Source organism: Platichthys flesus, chromosome 16 (assembly GCF_949316205.1).
Source record: "Platichthys flesus chromosome 16, fPlaFle2.1, whole genome shotgun sequence".
Lineage (NCBI taxonomy): Eukaryota > Metazoa > Chordata > Actinopteri > Pleuronectiformes > Pleuronectidae > Platichthys > Platichthys flesus.
The window spans coordinates 10,677,339-10,696,002 of record NC_084960.1 but is presented as its reverse complement, the minus strand read 5'-3'; the positions used below and the strand labels follow the sequence as shown (position 1 = coordinate 10,696,002).

Below are 18,664 nucleotides of genomic sequence, written 5' to 3'. Positions count from 1 at the left end.
GTCTGTCCTTCTCACCCTCCCCAGGTCTGAGTCAAAGTCAAATATTAAACAGGAATGTATCACTCCCACACCAAGTCTCCCGGCTACTCAATGACTTGAGAAACAGGGAGTCTGGGAAGAAAGAGAAAGGAGGAGGAGGCCGTCCAGCTCTAATCAGCAGGACTACTGAGAGAGACAGAGGGAGGATGTTGAGTTAAGAGCCCTGTGACCACTGAGCAGAACAGACCTTTTCTGGTTTAATTATTAAAGCGCTGAAGGGGGTAGAGGAGGGAGGTGGCGTTCACTCTTCTCAAGCGTAAAAAATTACCTTGGTTCATATCAGACGAGCAAGCGATCGGCGCACCTCCATTCATCATATTAAGGACAAACAAGGCAGGCACGCGTCAAAGATGAAGCCGCAGATTGTATTGAAGATACGGCAACATTACATTCAAAGCACATCACCTGGAAGTCACTGAACAAAAACAAAAAAAGGTAAAACAGGATTCTGGCCTAAATACCGCACAAATAAGTTACATTCACAAAAATATTCACTTTAAAAATACCATGAGTCAGTGATCAGAGTCAAAACAAAATGTCATGAAGAAATGTCACAAGCTGTAGCCAATCACAGGCACCGTAATGAAACAGGTATGATCCTATAATCCTATTTTATTCTGCCCCTCCTTGTGAGTCAGATCCCGGCGTTTTGCAGGAAACACTCGCGCTATTCAACTTCAGTTCGGAGGCTATTTCCTTAGATCTACTTGGTGACACATAGATATCATGCTACAGTTTAAATATTTGCTGATTATCACAGAAAAATGTACAAAATATCTACCTAACAACATCTAATTTGCGATGTTCGAGAAAGGAATAATTACAGAAAGTGACTACAACGACTAACTGTAACACAGTCATACTCACGTTTACATTTGGAGTACACCATCGTGTACCCAGTGTCCTACGTTTTGGGCTTTAGAGATCTATTGGTTATCATTTGCTGTGCTGCTTCTTAGCAATTACATGATACAAATAAAAGAGGAAAGCCAAAGCAATAATAACTTACACCACCCTGTTTCCGCATAATGCTCTTCAAATGACCCTGTAGTGTTGTGGAAATGCTAAAAAATTAGATTTTTTTTTTTTGGTCCATATTATACTTCACATGCATGATCAAAAACTAATATGGTTTGAAATGAAACTTTTACACCTGGTTCCTTCCTCGTTACAATCCTTGAAATCATTGGGCGACTTAAATTGTAATCCTATCCAGCACAATATCCTGAGTTGTGGCTCAGGTTACATAAACATACACACTAACCTGAGAGCAAAATTGTACGCCAATCCATATACAGTGTTGTATATGCTGCAGTCTTTCACACACAATAATCAATCACTAGTCCTGTCACAAAAAAAAAAGAACTTAAGCAGTGTATTAATTTAATTATAGACCCTTAGCTGCTCGTAAGACTCCTACATACATGTAACTCGATTGAGGAATTCACTGTCAATGACCAAATTCCACCTGTAATTTGTGATAAAGATATTTATATGTTTGATAGGTGTCTTTTGCTTTTTGTTGGAAGTGCCGTGAAATGCGTTTCATTGAACATCACATAAATACAACAAGAGAATTTGAGGTCCTTTAACATATCTTGGATGTTTACAGTGTCTGTATTTCCAGCATATGATTCTTATCGAGAAACAACGGTAGGGACTTTATGCAAAGTAATATGACTTGACGTGATAATCTCGGCCTGTGATAAAAGCTCAGAAGTGGGATTGGGTGTGGGCTGCTTCATGGAGAGCGGTCCCACGGGCAATGTTGTTGGACTGACTCCATTAGCTGCATCTCTGAGGTGAAAGGTGGATCGGGAGGGGAGAGGGTGAGAGTTTATAAGGGTCAGGAGGTGAAGTAGGAGTTCTGCATGGAGTAGAGACGGTCGATGGGGTTTCCCACTCGCCCTGGCAGGAGACCGCCGTCCCCTGCTGCTAGGAGGCAGTCGCCGAGGTGGCCGAGGCTCCCGTCGCTGTCCAGGTCGTGGAACACGGTCTCTGAGTCTGCAGGGGGAGAGAGGGACAGTGTGCAGAGCTGAAGTGGAACTGTCTTCATAGCTGTACCAGCGAGCACAGAAAAATATGGAAAGAACATGGAAAGCAGAAGTCTTTTTTATTCAAAGCTGAATTGAAGCCAAGGAGGTTGAAAACACACAATGTGCCAGCCCTCAGAGTTTTATCTCAGCCTCTACTTATCTTTATGCAACTGGAAACCAGTATGAAACGTGCTTCAAACGTTCTCCTATCAGCTAATGTAACATATCTGATCTGCCTATTTTTGCCTATTTCCCACTGAACATTTTCTAAGAAAATGATCAAGAAACATTAAGCAGTTTTAATGAATTTACATGTTTAAAGGCAGCGTTAAACCCCTTGGTTTGGAAGATGGCTGACATTTAGTCATTCGATGATGAATCAGGGAGGGATTCTCACAAAATAGTTGTCGCTATGAACTGATATAATCAGCCCCCTCTCAGCTTGGGGCCACTGCTCTGCCTATCCTGTTGCAACCACCCAGATGAAACTAAGGGGACTAACTTGCTGAATGACCCCATGACCTTATTATTGTTTTGACCGTCATGAGGGTGGGATTTTGGGGGGGAAGGTCTTGCAGCTCTCCCCTCCTGTCTTACCATAGGAATGGAGCTGCTCGCTGGTCAGCTGCGGCGGTGTCAGCCCATGCCGGAACGGCTCCCCGCCGTAGATGTTGGGGTCCAGAGCGAGTAGCTGCTGACGTGGCAGAGAGGCATATCCCAGAATCCCATCCATGCCATGAGTACTGGAGCCATCTGATAGAGGACGAGAATCCCTTTAGTCACACAGATTTATAGCATATTGTTTTTTTGGATTTGATTGACTTATTTATTCTCCTTGATGCTGCGTTGACAGCTCTCACCCTCACTGTCGTCATTGCTCTGGCGGCCCCCTCTGCTCTGTCCTCTCCTGGTTCCCCCGAGCTGCTCCTGCTCCTGCTGCTGCTGCTGCTGCTGCTGCTGGCGACGAGCGATTTTTTTCATCTGAGACACAATCACGATGCATTGTGATGAATTTCTATACGCATGTAGACGTGTGACATTGTGTCTTCATGAAAAAAAAAACGGGGTAAAGTCTAACCTTGGCTCTCTGGTTTTGAAACCACACCTGCACAACCCGTACTGTCAGTCCAGTCTCAGCAGCCAGTGTCTCTCTCACCTGCAGGGGGAGATGTTCCCTTGTTTTGTCTTGAGATTTACTGCTTTACAATCTGACAAAGACACTAGAACGACAAGACAATGCATTTTCATTGATAACACGAGCTGGTCCACCCACCTTGCGGCAAGGCTTCGCAGACACCTCAAATGAGGCCTTGAAAGCGCGGCGCTGCTGTGTGGTCAAGATGGTGCGTGGTCGTTTAGAACGCTTGTGCTCCTTGCTGTCATCACCACCTTTCCCCCCACCGGAGCCCCCTCCACCGTCCTCATCCTCACTCTTCACTGAGAAAGGTAAGCAGACAACAAACAATCAGACCGGTCTGCATGAGAAGGTGCACTTTTATCTTCAAGTATGTAACACTGCTGTGAGCTGTGGTTCCCAGTTGGTGACCAGTTGAAGAAAAAAAGTTTCTTCAGTGATGGTAACATTTAAAAAAAATAAAGTACAACACACCAAACAAAATTTAAAAAACCAATAAAATATGCTGTTTAATGTTATTTGCATAACACTTTTCAAGAGCTTGAAACAGGATAAATCACAATTGGATTTAATAAAATCAGGCAATTAAAATACAAAGATTATATATGATCAAATAAAAATTAATAAAGACCCCAACAAGGAAGATAACTGCTAAATAATATTAACAAAAAACAAATAAGGCATGCTTGCATTAAGACCAGGAGCTAAGGATTTCATAAAAAGCTGAGTTTTGAAGTGATTTAAAAGATGTCACGGATTCTGCAAGATGCAGATGCTCAGGCATCTCCTCAAGAGCTGAGGGGCCCTGACCACAATAACTAGGTCTTGAAGCGGGACTCAGGACCAACCAGCGAGCTCTGGCCCGCGGATCTGAGTCTGCAGCCTGGAGGCTCATAGGGGAGGATTCCAGGAGCAATTTAGCGATGTAGCTGGGAGCAAAGCCATGAAGTGCTCTAAAAGTAATGATCTTAAAATCAACTGGTAACCAGTGAAGGGAAGTGAAACAGGGCTGATGTGAACTTGTCAAGCTTTTAGGGAAAGTTCACCTAAAAATGAAAATTCACTCATTATGAACTAGACACTAGGTCGGGTGGGTGAAGTGGTGAGTAGTGAGCTATCCCTTTAAGATGTGAAAGTGCTTATAGAGTCGCAATAGTCAAATTTTATTATCATTTTTGCAGTATCTACAGGACATAGACGGGTTTGAAAAGCCGTGTCTCTCTGATCCCCTGGTGTAAACATATACTATAAGTACACAGAACGTATAAGTACTCATAAAGTCTAAATGAGATGCAATAAAAGCAGCGATGTATTTTATGTACTTCAAACTGAACAAGGGAGCAGCTTGAGATTTTAACCCCTTAAAGGCCCCCTCACTGGTTTGCTGTAGTGGAATGTGACAGGAGTTAAATGAAAAATACTTTGGCTGAATGATGGTAAAAAGAAAGAATGCAGATGTGTGCCTGAAAAAGCAGGCGGGTTCTGAACTGAGAAAAGCCACTGTACTTGATTCTGTTGGCGTCGGACTGATGGCGGCCAACATCTCCCTCTCCTTCTCGTAGTCCATGCGGCAGAGCAGTTGGCCTTCTTTCAGCACAAACTCATCACCTCTCTGCAGCCGGCGCTCACACTCGCAGCAGCTGAAGCAGCCCAGGTGGTACACCTGGCCCAGCACGCGCATTATCAGCTCGGAGCGACCAATCACCTGCAGGCAGGCGCTGCACTTCCTCACAAACAGCCTGCGGGCACACAGAGTGAGGTTATACATGTGAATGATGGGAGTCAAGGAGTGGAGGATAGAGAGGTAATTAAAGATGGCGGCTTTGACACGTGTACACTCAGCTCCAATGATTCTGGAGATTAACATAGTCGCTTAATTAAAGGTCGTATAAACATTACCCAATTCACAGAGCAACAAGGTGAACATCTGCTGAGAGGAATTACAGGAGTCGACATTTTTTACATTGTATTCTCTCTTCTCCCTCATGACAGTAGGTGGCAGTAGAAAGCTTTTGTTAAGAGAGCTCCCTGTTGTGATTTTTTTTTTTAACTCCTTAAATGTTGAGAGCGGTTTAAAGGGGTGAACCTCTGTCTACTCACATCCCACCAGCAATCTTAGAGGGCTGATTTCACGTTATGAATAAAGCTTAATAAAGATTATTGCTCAGCTCCATTGCATTTCTTCACGACCACTTTCCTTCTTTTGTCCCCCCATCGCTCTCCTCCTGAGAGATGTTATAACCCCTCCCCGGTTTCTCTCCTGCCTCACCGTCTCTTCATATCCCTATTTCTATTCACGAGGCCTAAGTCTCTGCCATTAAATTCCTCTCAAATCCCTGCTCTCGCACTTGGTTTCCTCCCCCTCCCTCCCTGGTATTTTCTGCCAGCATTCCCAGTTCTCCCTCATGCCCTCCCAGCCTGCCTCCCCAGTTCACTGAAACTAATAAAGACAGGATTAATTAGATTGTTGTTTAAACAGTGCGATGGCCAGACAGACGCTGTAAACTCATAACCAGGGATTGGGGATAGCATGGGGTTAATCTCTCTCCTCTCACTTATGCACACTAAAACACATATACACACACACACACACAAACATAGACACATGCACGTGCATGCGCCGTGCACGCACACCGACATTTGCACAAACCCACTCACAGTTTCAGTATACCTAGTCTAAAACTGGCAAGTAACCATAACCCATCATCATACTGGTGGTGTAACCCACCTGCAATGAAAATAAAGTGCACGTACACTGGATCACAAGAGTATCACTTCAACAAGAAGGTAGCCAGAGCACATAGGTGTAGGTAGTCGAGAGAACAGGACGGGCACCGGAACGAAACTGGATAAGAAAGACGGGAGGGTGTGTGTAGGGGTGTGTGTGTGTGTGTGGGGCAGGTGGAGGAAGGGACGAAAGTGTTGAGGCTCCCTGACTGAGCGATAGGAAGGTGTTGCTGCCCAAATCTGGAGAGTAAAGAAGGAGCCAGGTCTGCACATTAGTGCTCCTAATCTGTGATTCTGTCCCAAACACAGCTGCCACGGCTAATCTTCCTCAATCCATCTGCCAAACGCTCCCCAAAAATTCCCCCATTTGACAGTGTCGCTAACGTAACATCATAAACACAAGTGTCCCCCCAAACGCATCCCTGCAATAATCTGCTCCGACAGCAGGCCTGAATGTTGCTCAACCCATTTTCCTTTCAAGTCTTTAAATTGTATCCTTAACAAGCTGTAAGAAATCTACAAGACGCCCGCACGTTAAACTAAAATATTTGACCAATTTCACAAAGGAGAGCTCTCGGCACTGCGTAGCCTCGGCCTCCATCCAAACACATTCAAGGCTTCAACAACTTAAATGCCTCTTTTAATTGCGAACAAAATACAACACAACAGAATTGTCACAGGAATGCTTGCATAAGACTGACGATATTGCCGGTTAAGTCCCACACTCCCTAATCGGGGTGTACACAGCACGGTAGGAATTTACTCAACATGGCAAATGAAGGCAACTTGGGGCAACTGCCACAGAGGGGGGTCTGTAAGTAGATCAGTCTAATCCCTCTAATAGAAGTATCATTCACACCGGCCCTGACCAGAGAGCAGCTTCCAATAAGTCACTATGGACATGATAGTAAAGACCAGAGACATGAATTAAGACATGAATTACATAAATTTAACTTCTACTGTTGCAGCAAAATTAAACAATCATGTCAATAATGCCCACAACCGATTTTCTGCAGTCATACTTTTATCTATATACATGATCATTTCTTTATTTCACAACATTCTTTAATTTCCAATACAAACTTCTATTGGGAGACTTTTTTTAAATAGAAAACATTCTGTTGAATGTCTCTAATTTAGCTTTGTGATTGACATGTTTATACTTGCAGCAAGAATTAGTCGGGACTACATACAGAGGAATTATATCTGAAATTTCAAATATGCACAAAAGTAGAATTTAAATTAGAATTTAAACAGCTGCAGTAAAGACCAGCTGTGTATTGAAATCCATGTGTATTTCTTGAATCCTGTTAGTCGTCTTAAAAAGAAACATTCACAAATATAATGAAACATGTCCTCACAAGTTACGAATGACTTTCTCAAAAACTAGTTTTTCAATCTAATGACTTTGTTCCTCAAACAATTTGAAGCTTCCTCAAAAAAGGATTTTGTTTTAAATGGTTTCTCGTCATTATGATATACTGTGTCATTATTTTAAGGTTTCTCATTATTTTCAGACTATAAGTCATCATTTTGAAATATTCAGTCAGTTCGAGATAAGTCATTACTTTAATAGGGCTTTTCATTATTTTGAGAAAGTTCCTCATCATATAGTGATTTACGTTTTCCTTTTTTAAATCACATTGCCCGAAATGGGTTTCCGCAGTTGTGTGAAGAAGTCTTCGGATTTTATAGTTTCCTCCATTGTTGTGATGTATTGTTTAAGACACATCCAGAATTACAGAGGACAGAGATGTATGTGCAGACAGAAGACTATACAACAGTAAACTTTGGGAGCTTGTGACGTGCAGAGCTTCAGGATCTTTGGCTGCAGGCGACTTCGTGCTCAGCGCTGTGGATTTGGGAAGGGGTTGGGGCCACGACTAATTACAAAGTCACTGATTATGAGATCAAATGCAGAGAGGCGGAGAAAGGTAATGTCTTCTAAGTATTGGGTGGGTGTAATCAGCTCTTGCTTGCTTGCTTTATTGTAGATCCCAGGCATACAAACAGAATAACAGAATCTTCCTCATCTCCCTAAGCTGTGTCATGTGGCATTGTTTTGCCTGTGAGCTCTGACAAGCACGACACTCTCTGGACCCCAACACAATCGTTCCATAAATATGTATGTGTCTCAGGGTGATTACAGTTGTTGTGCTTGCTTCCATAATTGATGAATATTTATACAGGTATTGGTTTGCTCCAGGTTTGGAACCGTTTAATGGAAAAGGGGCCAGAAGAACCCATCGTAGACAGATTTTGACTTCACTCGGGAACTGTGGCTCTTCGGGGATCACTCATTTTAATTCCTAACTCATAGTTGAAGATCTAAAATGATGTCTCTTCCCATGTAATATGCCGTAGCTTGTGGTTCCCACATGCATTATGTGTTCAGAATGACCAGAGCGTTTGTGTGTCACATACATACATCCCCCTGAAAATGAAGGTGCACCCAAGGATTCGTGTGACAGATGCGAAAAGAAAAATGATATGCAACAACCTCACTTTAAAGTTGTATTCTGTTTAGCATCCACTTCCTAGGTGTGTGTGCACACTTGTATGTGTGCAAGTGTGTGTGCTCGCGCGCGTGGATGTGTGTGCGTGCACTTTTCGGCGGATATTGCTCCGTGAAGCAAAATGGCTCAGAGCCAAGGTTCAGTAATCACATCATCTCCTTTTATTAAATCTCCCTGCACTGCTTCTGTGTTATTAAAATCTCCCAGCATTCCCCACAATACTCGCTACCCCTGCCACCACTCACTCACACTCAAACACACTCAAACACACGCACACACATATAATAAGGTACAGTCACACATGATGCACAAACACACACACGTGTATATATAGAGTCACATGCACGCATAAGCACAAATATGCACAGTTTGTGTAAACACAGATAAGGTGCCTGGGTACAAACATCAATAAAACACGGACAGATGCTGTCATTTGTGGAACGTATCCATCCACGCATCAATGGAGAAACATCATAAACATAAACAGTCTCGTGCTCAATGAGCCTCCTCCTGATTTAGTTAAGAACTGTGTGATGACCGCGAGGGCCCTCAGCCCATGGATTACAGCTCTGGAGCCATTTCTGCACCAACTCTCTGGATCCCACAGTTGCACAGTAACATGTCACAACAAATCGCCCGCACTAATAATAAGAGCAGCACTGAGGCCTGTGATATTCAACTTCTGATGTAATGTACCTGTGTAAAGTAACAACCAAAAAAACAGCGTGACGCGCAATGCTCTGCATGATCTGTGTCTCTGGGTCTGTGCCATCTACACCTGATGCTACTGAGAATCAACGCTACGTGTGGGGCTGTAGATGTGTGTTTGCGTGCGTGGGTGAGTGGGCCCGCGTGCGTGTGTGTGTGTGTGTTAGTTTAGATAACACAGTTAATCCCCAGGCCACCAGAACGCAATATCCTGTCTGCCGGTTTCTCATTTCCTGTCTGTCTCTGGCGGAGCGGGAAGCGGTGGGGAGGGGGGGGGCGGCGGGGGACAGCGGGACCCGTTGCCCCAGAAACAGGAGATACAGCCAGTCGATTTGAGAAAAGTCTACGCCGATCTCCCCATCTCTCCCTCTCTCCGGTGCGACCCCCTATTCTCTCTCTCCTTTCTCCTCTCCCTCTCTGCTTTTATTATCTCAGATTTAATAAAGCCGAGGCGAGCAGCTTGTTCTGCCATGAAACATTTATTAGCTGTCTGTTATAAAATTGTTGTGGGGGAGGAAAGATGATGGGGTCTCATCTCACATTATGCAAAAACAGTGGCAATATTACCCCCCCCCCCCCCCCCCCCCCACCAAACACACACACACACACACACACATGCAGGCACCCGGACAAATATCAGCCCGTCCCTGCTGCTGTTCCCTTCCCAAAACTCCCGCTCACACCATGACTTTACCTTCTTTTATCCCATTTCTCTTTTTCCATTAGTGACATTTCGCCCAGACATTCTTTCATTTACACAATAAAATCCAATCATTCCTCAGCATCACGCCTTCACGACACCAAAAACTTTCTCCGGCCCACCTCCCACCGTCATCTGTTGAGCTGCAGGTTTGACTAACATAAGACCCCTGGGTAAGGGAGGTGTGTTGGAACGTTCCACAGCCACATGTATGTGTTATGTGTAAAGCCTCTCAATGGGATTCAGATAAACTACACTGTAGTAAGCTGCGGCCATGAGTAACGCAAAGACGCGCAAACTTTTCTCATTCAACGACAAAGAAAACCACATATCCTCACTTTCTAGACATTGAGATATTTCAGGTCCATTTGCCGGGGTTGTGTAATTATGAGAAATCAGGATTGTGTTTCACAAAAGACACATTAGTAGTATGTAGTACTACTTTTAAATGTAACATTTCATAGCTTTAAGTACAACAAATAAAGTTCTATTCTCCTCTTTCTTTTCCCCAGAACCTGAGCAAACTAAATCAAAGTTATCTGCATGCTTTCAAACCACTGAAAATGAGAGGAAAACAATCTTTTGTTGAACGTGTCTCTTAAAAAGATAATTCTGCCTTTTTTAAATTTAGAAATAATTCATTAATATGACAGAGATTTATGCATAAAGCTGCGTGTTGATAGGACTGTGGGTTTATTGTGTGTCTGACATGTCGTTGCGTAATTCTCTCTACAAGTACTTCCCTGCAGCCCGGTGTCAGACCTGTCATCGCACGACAGCCCCAGAATGCTGGGTAATTAGCACTGTACCCAATCAGCCTCCCAACCACCACCTCCTCCTCCTCCTCCTCCTCCCATTGCCATCCCGAGACACAAAGAGCTGCCGAGGGGAGGGGGGGGGGGGGGGGGGGCGATTAAGAGAAAACAAGGGATAAACGGGGAGATAAACTGTTTGGTGTCATCGCTGCTATCAATCTCAACGAGGAGGAAATGAGGTTTGGAATAGAGAAATATTATTACAAAGCAGACAGTGATGAACGAGGTAGCTGATGAGAGATGGAGAGAGATGGTGGGTGGGGTGAGGGGACAGGCGGGGAGAAGAGCGGTTCGAAGACAGAGTTTCCATCCTCAGTATTCTTTAAGGAACACGACTCAGAAACATCGCCCACACCGATGCACTGCTGGAACCCGAGAGGATGCCGCGAGAGGCCGTCAGCACCAGACCCTCGGCCTTTATCAGAGGGGGGGGGGGGGGATCCCATGACTGTGGTGGTGGGGTCTCCCTCTCTCCGTCTGCAGCGAGCGGGTGTGTAAACCTAGATGTCGTCTCGGTGGCCTCCACCCCACAGAGGGAGGTATTAAACCCGAGGTTTAGTGAATATCCACCCCGGTGACCTGCCTTTCACACGGCTGAAACCGCCTTTATAAGGCTTACAAGGGAGCTCGCTGGCTCCGCACAGCCAGGCTACCCTCCGTTCTGTCTCAGCTCAACACTTTTGACCAACACTGGCCTTATACTTCTCCGCTTGGCAGAGAACCATGATGTCGAGCCTGGGGTGTACAAGAGAGTGTAGGACACTGAGGCTGCACACTATTCCTGCTAACCAGCATCACTCAGAATGAAATGTCATCTTTTACTCACAATTAGTGTTCAAATTTAGAGCAAACAGCTTTAATATATTTAGCTTTTAGTTGTTTTCGTTATTCTCAAATTTCCAACATGTCACATTCAGACGTATAGATTTGTTTTTACTAATTACTATCCAGACTTCCTGTCTTCCGTTTCGCAGATTTGTATTATTCTGCTCATCTTGCCTGTGAATGTGACACCTGACTATATCCTGATGGGAATTGTGAGTGTGGCTGTGCGTGCGTGTTCGGTGTGTGTGTGTGTGTGTGTGTGTGTCTCATTTTGAACATCTGCTCAATAACAGGATGGAGTTCCAGGGAATTTCTTGAGGTTTGAAAACAAAAATAAATCCACAAGTAAAATCCACAAGATGCACTTGAGTTTATTGTGTCTAAATCCCCTCATTTCCATAACAGATTGAGAGCAGGGAAACTCGAAACTGAAGGCCTACCTCCTATTTTTTTTCTCTTATACGTAGATAATGAGTGGCACTAGGCTGTGTATGCTTATTTATTACCTAAAGCTTCAGGGAATAAACCTGAATGTGAACCGAAGCCGTTTTTCTGCATAATTCTACACACAAGGATGAATATTAGGAGTCCTGTGCTTCACCTTAAAAAGTATTTTTGATATGTTGAAACCTCATATTAGTATGTTCAGCAACAGAGCGATGAGTTTAAAACCATTTCGAAGAAAAGTGTGATTTGAAAACATTGAACATGCAAATGTTGAATTAAAAAAACAAACTTTTGCCTCGGGGGCAGTTTACCCCGGGATGAATCGGGTGGGGGGATGGGTCACATTTCAAATTAGATCGGTTTTCTCATTTGAATTTAGAGCCAATCCACTTGCATCTATTTTTGACTTCCACAGAATAGATTTTTTTTTTTTATCACAGATATCAGCCCCAGAAAACTATATGTCTCCATTCTCAACTAAATGAGTGTGGATGGCAGAAATGTGCAGCGTAGCTTGAATGCAGGGGAGCGAGTGAGGGAGGAGAAGTCTGCTTGTCTGCCTGTGCCGGGTGATGTAATTCAAAGCAAAGGATGAATTAAAAAATATTTGGACAAGCCAGAGATACCCCGTGAAGGAGACATGGAAAATGGCCCAGTATGAGCTCAATCGCCTGTTAGATGCTGTCTCACCACACCATCTATTTTGTCAACACAATCCTCACCAGTAATTTGATTCATTTAATGCATCAAGACACAGGCAATTGAAATCTGACCCTTCCTGGGACCAATATCAGAGAGATCACCAACCCCCCCGAATGATTGCAGAAATTCCTCTAAAATTCTGATGCACGTTCCAAATTCTTGGACATGGTTCTCCGTCACAATGCACACACCTGCTCGGGGCGGGAGCTCGGAGGAGTGTGCAGTGTGAGGCGCTGATGGACGGACTGCAGGGAAAACAAGGAGACATTGTTGCTGATCCGCCGAAGGTCACAGGCAGCACTGTGTGCCAAGTCTGGCACGGACTCAACACAACAAGGCGACTCTCCATATGCAATGTGTAGGGGACTAAATCAACACCATAGTGAATGAAGGGCTGACTATTAATTTGGGCCTGCAATTACATTCATTACACGAGGAGAGCAAATACGCTTTTTCAGCCCCTCGCTGAAAATGAACCCGGTGCTTCATTTTTCCCTCCACGTTTTCCCACTCATTTTTCCAGATAAACGTCACACAATGGGACTTTCATCAGCCGGCCATACACCCCCACCACACACACACACACACACACACACACACACACACACACACACACACACAAACACACACTCTTTTTCACTACAGCTCTCTCTCTCTCTCTCTCTCTCCTCCAGATGTCAGGTACAGTGGGAGAGCCTGTGCTGCTGGATGCCGTCTGACACTTTTCAAAACAATGATAACAAGCTGCAGGCTCGTCCTTCAGCCGTTCACCCCTGGAGCTCCCATCGCAGGCACACCCTCTCAACACACATACACACACACACACACACAGACGCACACACACACACACGATGCTATCTTCCAACTAAATCAGGACATCTTCCATTTCATAAAGCGAGAGTTAAATGTGTGTCATGTTTTACATTGCAGAATAATGTGTCATGTATGTCCACATGCTTTATTTTACATTACTATCAACGGATGGAATAGCACCGTGCAGTGTTATTGATTCAGATTAGATTGTGACCATAAACGTCCTTTTTTTATGCCTCTGAGAACTTTAAATCTTTTAATTATACAACTATTATCAGGAAGAAAAAGGGGCTCCTGCATTTCCCCCCCCACATAACAACTGTCAAAGTAGACTGCGCTATAAGCAGCTAAGATTCACGGATCATTTGAAAAGTTATTAATTCCTTTAATCCCCTTAAGTGGCTTCACAGATGATTTCAAACACTGTCTGACATCACTATTTTATATATCAGCATCGTACACGCTCATTTTCTATCTGTATCACACTCGGTCAAACGTTGACAGATCATTTAGATGTTTTGAAATTTGAAATGTTAAATTACTAAAAAATCTACGTTCATCCTATCACACTCGTCACCTTCTCACTTTGGGGACCCTGAGGGCATCAGAGCTTATTGTGTTGTCAAACATGAATTTTTCGAATATGAAGCAGTTGGAAATCGATACCTCGCCGTGACGCCACGGTTGTGTTTAGTCTGAATCCCTTTATCCAGGATTGTGCAATGCTGCAAGTGACTGATCTTAGAGGCCGACACTGAAAATACTTCACCAGTCTCAACATGGTTATTTATTTGCTCTTTGCTCTTTGAGGATAATTTGGTGAAAGCTTTCTTTCTGTTCTTTCATCCTTTGTACCCGATCTATGCTTGTTTAGGTTTTTATTCATTTCTCAGTGTGCTCCAGTTTTTCATTGCACAGACAAACTCACTCTCAGACTAACAAGAGAAAAACACTTTTTTGTCAGATCTCAAAAACCTTTTTTTTTCTCCAATGAATCTTCTACTTGACCAATAAGGACAGTCTATTTGAAGTTAGAAGTGGGTTCGATCTTGTTGTGTTTCAAGCACCAACTGACCTCATTTGCATACAGCTGTGTAAACAGTGATCGCCGATGTCATCAAAACGTTGCAGCGGTGCAAATTCGGGAGGCTTGAAAAACACATAATTTGGTCTTCAACACATATCATGAGAATTTAGCTTCCTTTTGACCTGCAGACATCAGGAGGCTGAGTGACATCACTTTTGAGGAGAGATGATGACAGTGTGGCTCTACGGCTGAAATCACACGCTCTTGTACTGAATACACACACTTGTGAGACACTGGAAATTATTTACTTAAGCAGTCACTTGTCTCTTTGCAGATTAGGATTTTACGTTATCCACATTGTCCAGAAAGTTGAAATATGGAGTGAAAGAATAATTCCGTCCCCAAAATGTATATATGTATTTACTTAATGATGAGGAGGTCCGTTTTAAATAACCAGGACATTTCTTATAACCTGTCTCCACACAGAAAGCAGATGTGGGACACTTCTGGCCTTCTAGTGGCAGGGACAAAATGGACGTGAGCCTTAAGTGGCCCACTTGTAAAATAGCAAATGTGGCACAAATTATCCCAAAACAAAAGATGGACTTTCTCTAGCAAACACGCGGGGCTCCATGCAAGTTGTAGTCTGGATGAACCTCAAGTGGCCCATGGGGCACTTTTGGTTGAAATGCGGCATTGCTGTGGCTCAGTTGTGTGACCCGGATCTGGCGAGATATGCGGGCCGGATGACACGCAGTGTGGCGGTGTGGGCCAAACCTGGACCAAAACTATTTTACACGTGGGGACGAGGATCATGTTGCGCGCCTGAGTCATTCTACTAAATCATCCCCCCCCCCTGCACCATACACTTTAAAACACAAACAATACCTCAACGTGTGTGTGTGTGTGTGTGTGTGTGTGTGTGTGTGTGTGTGTGTGTGCGTGTGTGCGTGCGTGCGTGTGTGCGTGCTCTTACTTCTCATAGTCGTGCTTGCAGTACAGCAGCCGGTCCCTGCAGTAACAGGTCCCGGTGAGCGCGCTCAAACACACGGCGCACTTGACGCAGGTCTCGTGCCAGGAGCGCTCGTTCACGCGCAGCAGGAAGCGGTCGGCGATGGGGGACTCGCAGCCCGCGCACACCTCTCCCCCGCGCCTGTACTCCGGACCTGAATGTGCAGGACACGTAGAAAACAACAGAATGTAAAAACAAATAAAAAAATACTGCTGACACGAGCCGAAGTCTCCGCGACATATTAAAACTCCAAGTTTAGATTGTGACTGATTTCTCCACTGGCTGAGGGAAAGTGAAGCGCCTTTAATAACGGTTATTACGCAGAGTCATCCACTTTGTGCAGGGCGTAAACAAATAATTGCTGTTTATTTAATATTAACACAACAGCCCCCACAATATTTATTCCATCTATTTCTACATTTATTTGATAACATTTTTACAATATGCAGTTTTTTCATTATTAGACTTGGGACATCATCTAGAATAAAATTTGTTTTATTGTTTATAATTCTATCATATCACACACAGCAAAAGCAACCTCAAATTACATTTATTTATTTTTAACTTTTTTTCTCTCAAATATTGCCATAACCCTTCGCGTTTTGTTTTGTCATTCTCCAGGATCCCTTTATCACAATGTTTTCCTCCCGGTACAAACATGATCCTCCTGTGGGGATTCATTCAGCGTCACATTCACATCCAGGGCCATGATGTTTGGATGTTCTTCATGCGAGTTGGATTTCTGTCTGCAACACATGGTCGGAGGATCACCCACTCACCGAAAGGCGTTGAGGACGGAGGCTGCTGCAGACAGGACTGCTGGCTCTCCTCTGTTTTCATCCCTTCTCTCCTTCCCTCAGTGTGATTGCTGCAGGGAGACACAGAACCGTGCAGAGGGTCAGCCGGACCGCCACAGTGGACTTCAACGTGTAGAAATCAAGAAACCAACAATATGTAATGTCAAATAATGTAGAAATGGGCGGTGCTCACACGTTAAGCCTTGACATTGTAATAGGCCTATAAATAGCTCATATATATGTATAGTGTTGGGCAACATTTCAAGTTCCCATCTCATCGTGTGTTTGCGTGTGTGTGTGAGACAGAGACCTTGGTTTGTTGTTAAAGGCAAAAATAACAATAAACCTAATGAAATTTGAAGAATTCAAAATACGAGTCACTCATCTCTGGGAATTTCATAAAAGTCTAATTACAATGAATTACATCTAAATTATATATGAGTATAAGTACATTATGGAGGCGTCTACACTTAGGCCCGAGTCAACTGGTATTTTAAAAGTTCATGTCAGCCTTTTAATATCACCTGACACGTTGAGTAAAACAGAGATGGGAAGTTGTTATTAAAACACAATGTAAATTTATGAAGATATTTAAAAATGACTTCGGTCTATTTTCCTACATAAAACATGTATCGTTCTTGGCCGTTTCAAAATAAGAGTAGCCTTTAAAGAATTCTAAATGTTTTTGCGTGGGCTATAATTTACACAATATAATTATTATGAAATGCAAACTACATATTTTTAAAGCTTCTACTAAAAAAATCCATTAAATAATTGAATGATTGAATGGAGTTAAATTATATGATTTCAACACAGATCTTTTTTGCACAACCTGACTTGAGCATTAAAACTCGGTCACAGCATTTGTATAAGCCACACAATTAATTTATACTAAAAATCTACATTTCCACAGAAATATTATTTGGCTAAAAAAAATTATACCAAATATTCGCTTGAATTAAATTTGTCTATGTTTTTTGTTGTGGCTTCACCAGATTGTGTGGTGCTTTTAAACTACGGTTACACACTTTATTCCAAATGAATGATAGCTTACATTTGATTATTGATATCATCTCTTGTTTTGATTTTTCACTGAAGTTCTAAAGGGCCTGTAACTTGTATACTTCCAGTTAATATAAAACGGGCTCTTGATTTTTGGGATGATCTCTACATTGTCACCGAAAATGAAGGAGTCAATTAAAACAAATGAATTATGTAAATACGACTGATCTGATGTGGCAATTCCCCTAATTGCGGGTTGAATCCATTACTGACACAATAGTGTGATACATTCATAATTAAATGTTGAGACTGACAGCCCAATAAAAATCATAACAATGACCCGAGTAAAAATTCAAAGAAAATATATATTAACTTTCCTTCAAGACCTAGAGCTATCCAGTCCCCCCAAAGGGAATATTTTATATAAGAGGATCAATAGGATCAATAAATGCAACATGCAATGAATAAAACAAGAGGAAACTTCTTTATAACCATTCTTTTTGCTCCTAGGAATTCATATTATGACAGGAAGAGGTACTGTTGTATGATGGTTTCATTCAAACGTTATTCTAGTCCAATCCTGTCTTTGTGTCATCGAAATCCCAAAGTACAATGATTACAATAAAACAACTGGATGAAGTTGAGATGTAACACATCATACCTGTTTGGTCAAACTGTAAACACCATCAGCGTCATACAATCTCCATCTATGGAAAGTGTTTGAAACTGAATATTTCAATTGAATTATAATAAACAATAACAATCAAACACTATTTATTCCACGTTATCTTTGCCTACTGATGATTTCTACTGGGCCAATTTAAAAAAAGCACATATAATTCAACAGACAGCGTCACTGTGACTTCATCTTTTAAAGTGTTTTTTTTTTTTAACGCAAAATAACATTGAACCTGTGCGTAAAAGCTGCTGCGGGATTAAGAAACACGTTATCAATGCGCAGAAACAATCACACGGAGATCTCGAGTCCCGGATCCGCTGACAACCTGTGTCCTACCTTGAGGTGAAACACACTCCTCCTGAAATCTCGGTTGGCAACATTAAACCGCGCAGGGGGAAAAGTTTCGGCCGGTGAACGAACCCACGCGTTTCCAGACGGATTCACCTGCACCTCACAGTCCGCCGCGCATGCTTGTTGTCTACGATAAAAATCCAAACACCATGATGACCCAAACTATTGTCTATTGTCTCTCTCCGCTTGTCTCCAGCCAGCCCGTGTGTGCACGCTCCGACTTGATTTGTGAGTAAAAAAGGCGCAGAGGGAGGAGATGGACAGACACGGAAGGAAGGAAGGAGGGAGGGAGGGAGGGAGAAGGTGCGGAAGATGATGAGGGGAAGATGAGCG

The 18,664-nt window shown here is 43.1% G+C and overlaps 1 protein-coding gene across 1 annotated transcript; it reads right to left on the bottom strand.

Annotated features, from left to right (window-relative positions):
• Positions 1-402: 402 nt before the first annotated feature.
• lmx1al (LIM homeobox transcription factor 1, alpha-like) lies at positions 403-18,594 on the bottom strand. The gene is made up of 9 exons (XM_062407185.1): positions 18,317-18,594; positions 16,282-16,370; positions 15,467-15,656; positions 4,717-4,949; positions 3,349-3,512; positions 3,154-3,231; positions 2,936-3,056; positions 2,673-2,828; positions 403-2,043 (listed from the first exon to the last, which is right to left on the bottom strand). Exons 1-9 carry the CDS (start codon positions 18,358-18,360, stop codon positions 1,886-1,888), a joined length of 1,233 nt encoding a protein of 410 aa, XP_062263169.1. The 5' UTR covers positions 18,361-18,594; the 3' UTR covers positions 403-1,885.
• Between the last annotated feature and the right edge of the window lie 70 nt (positions 18,595-18,664).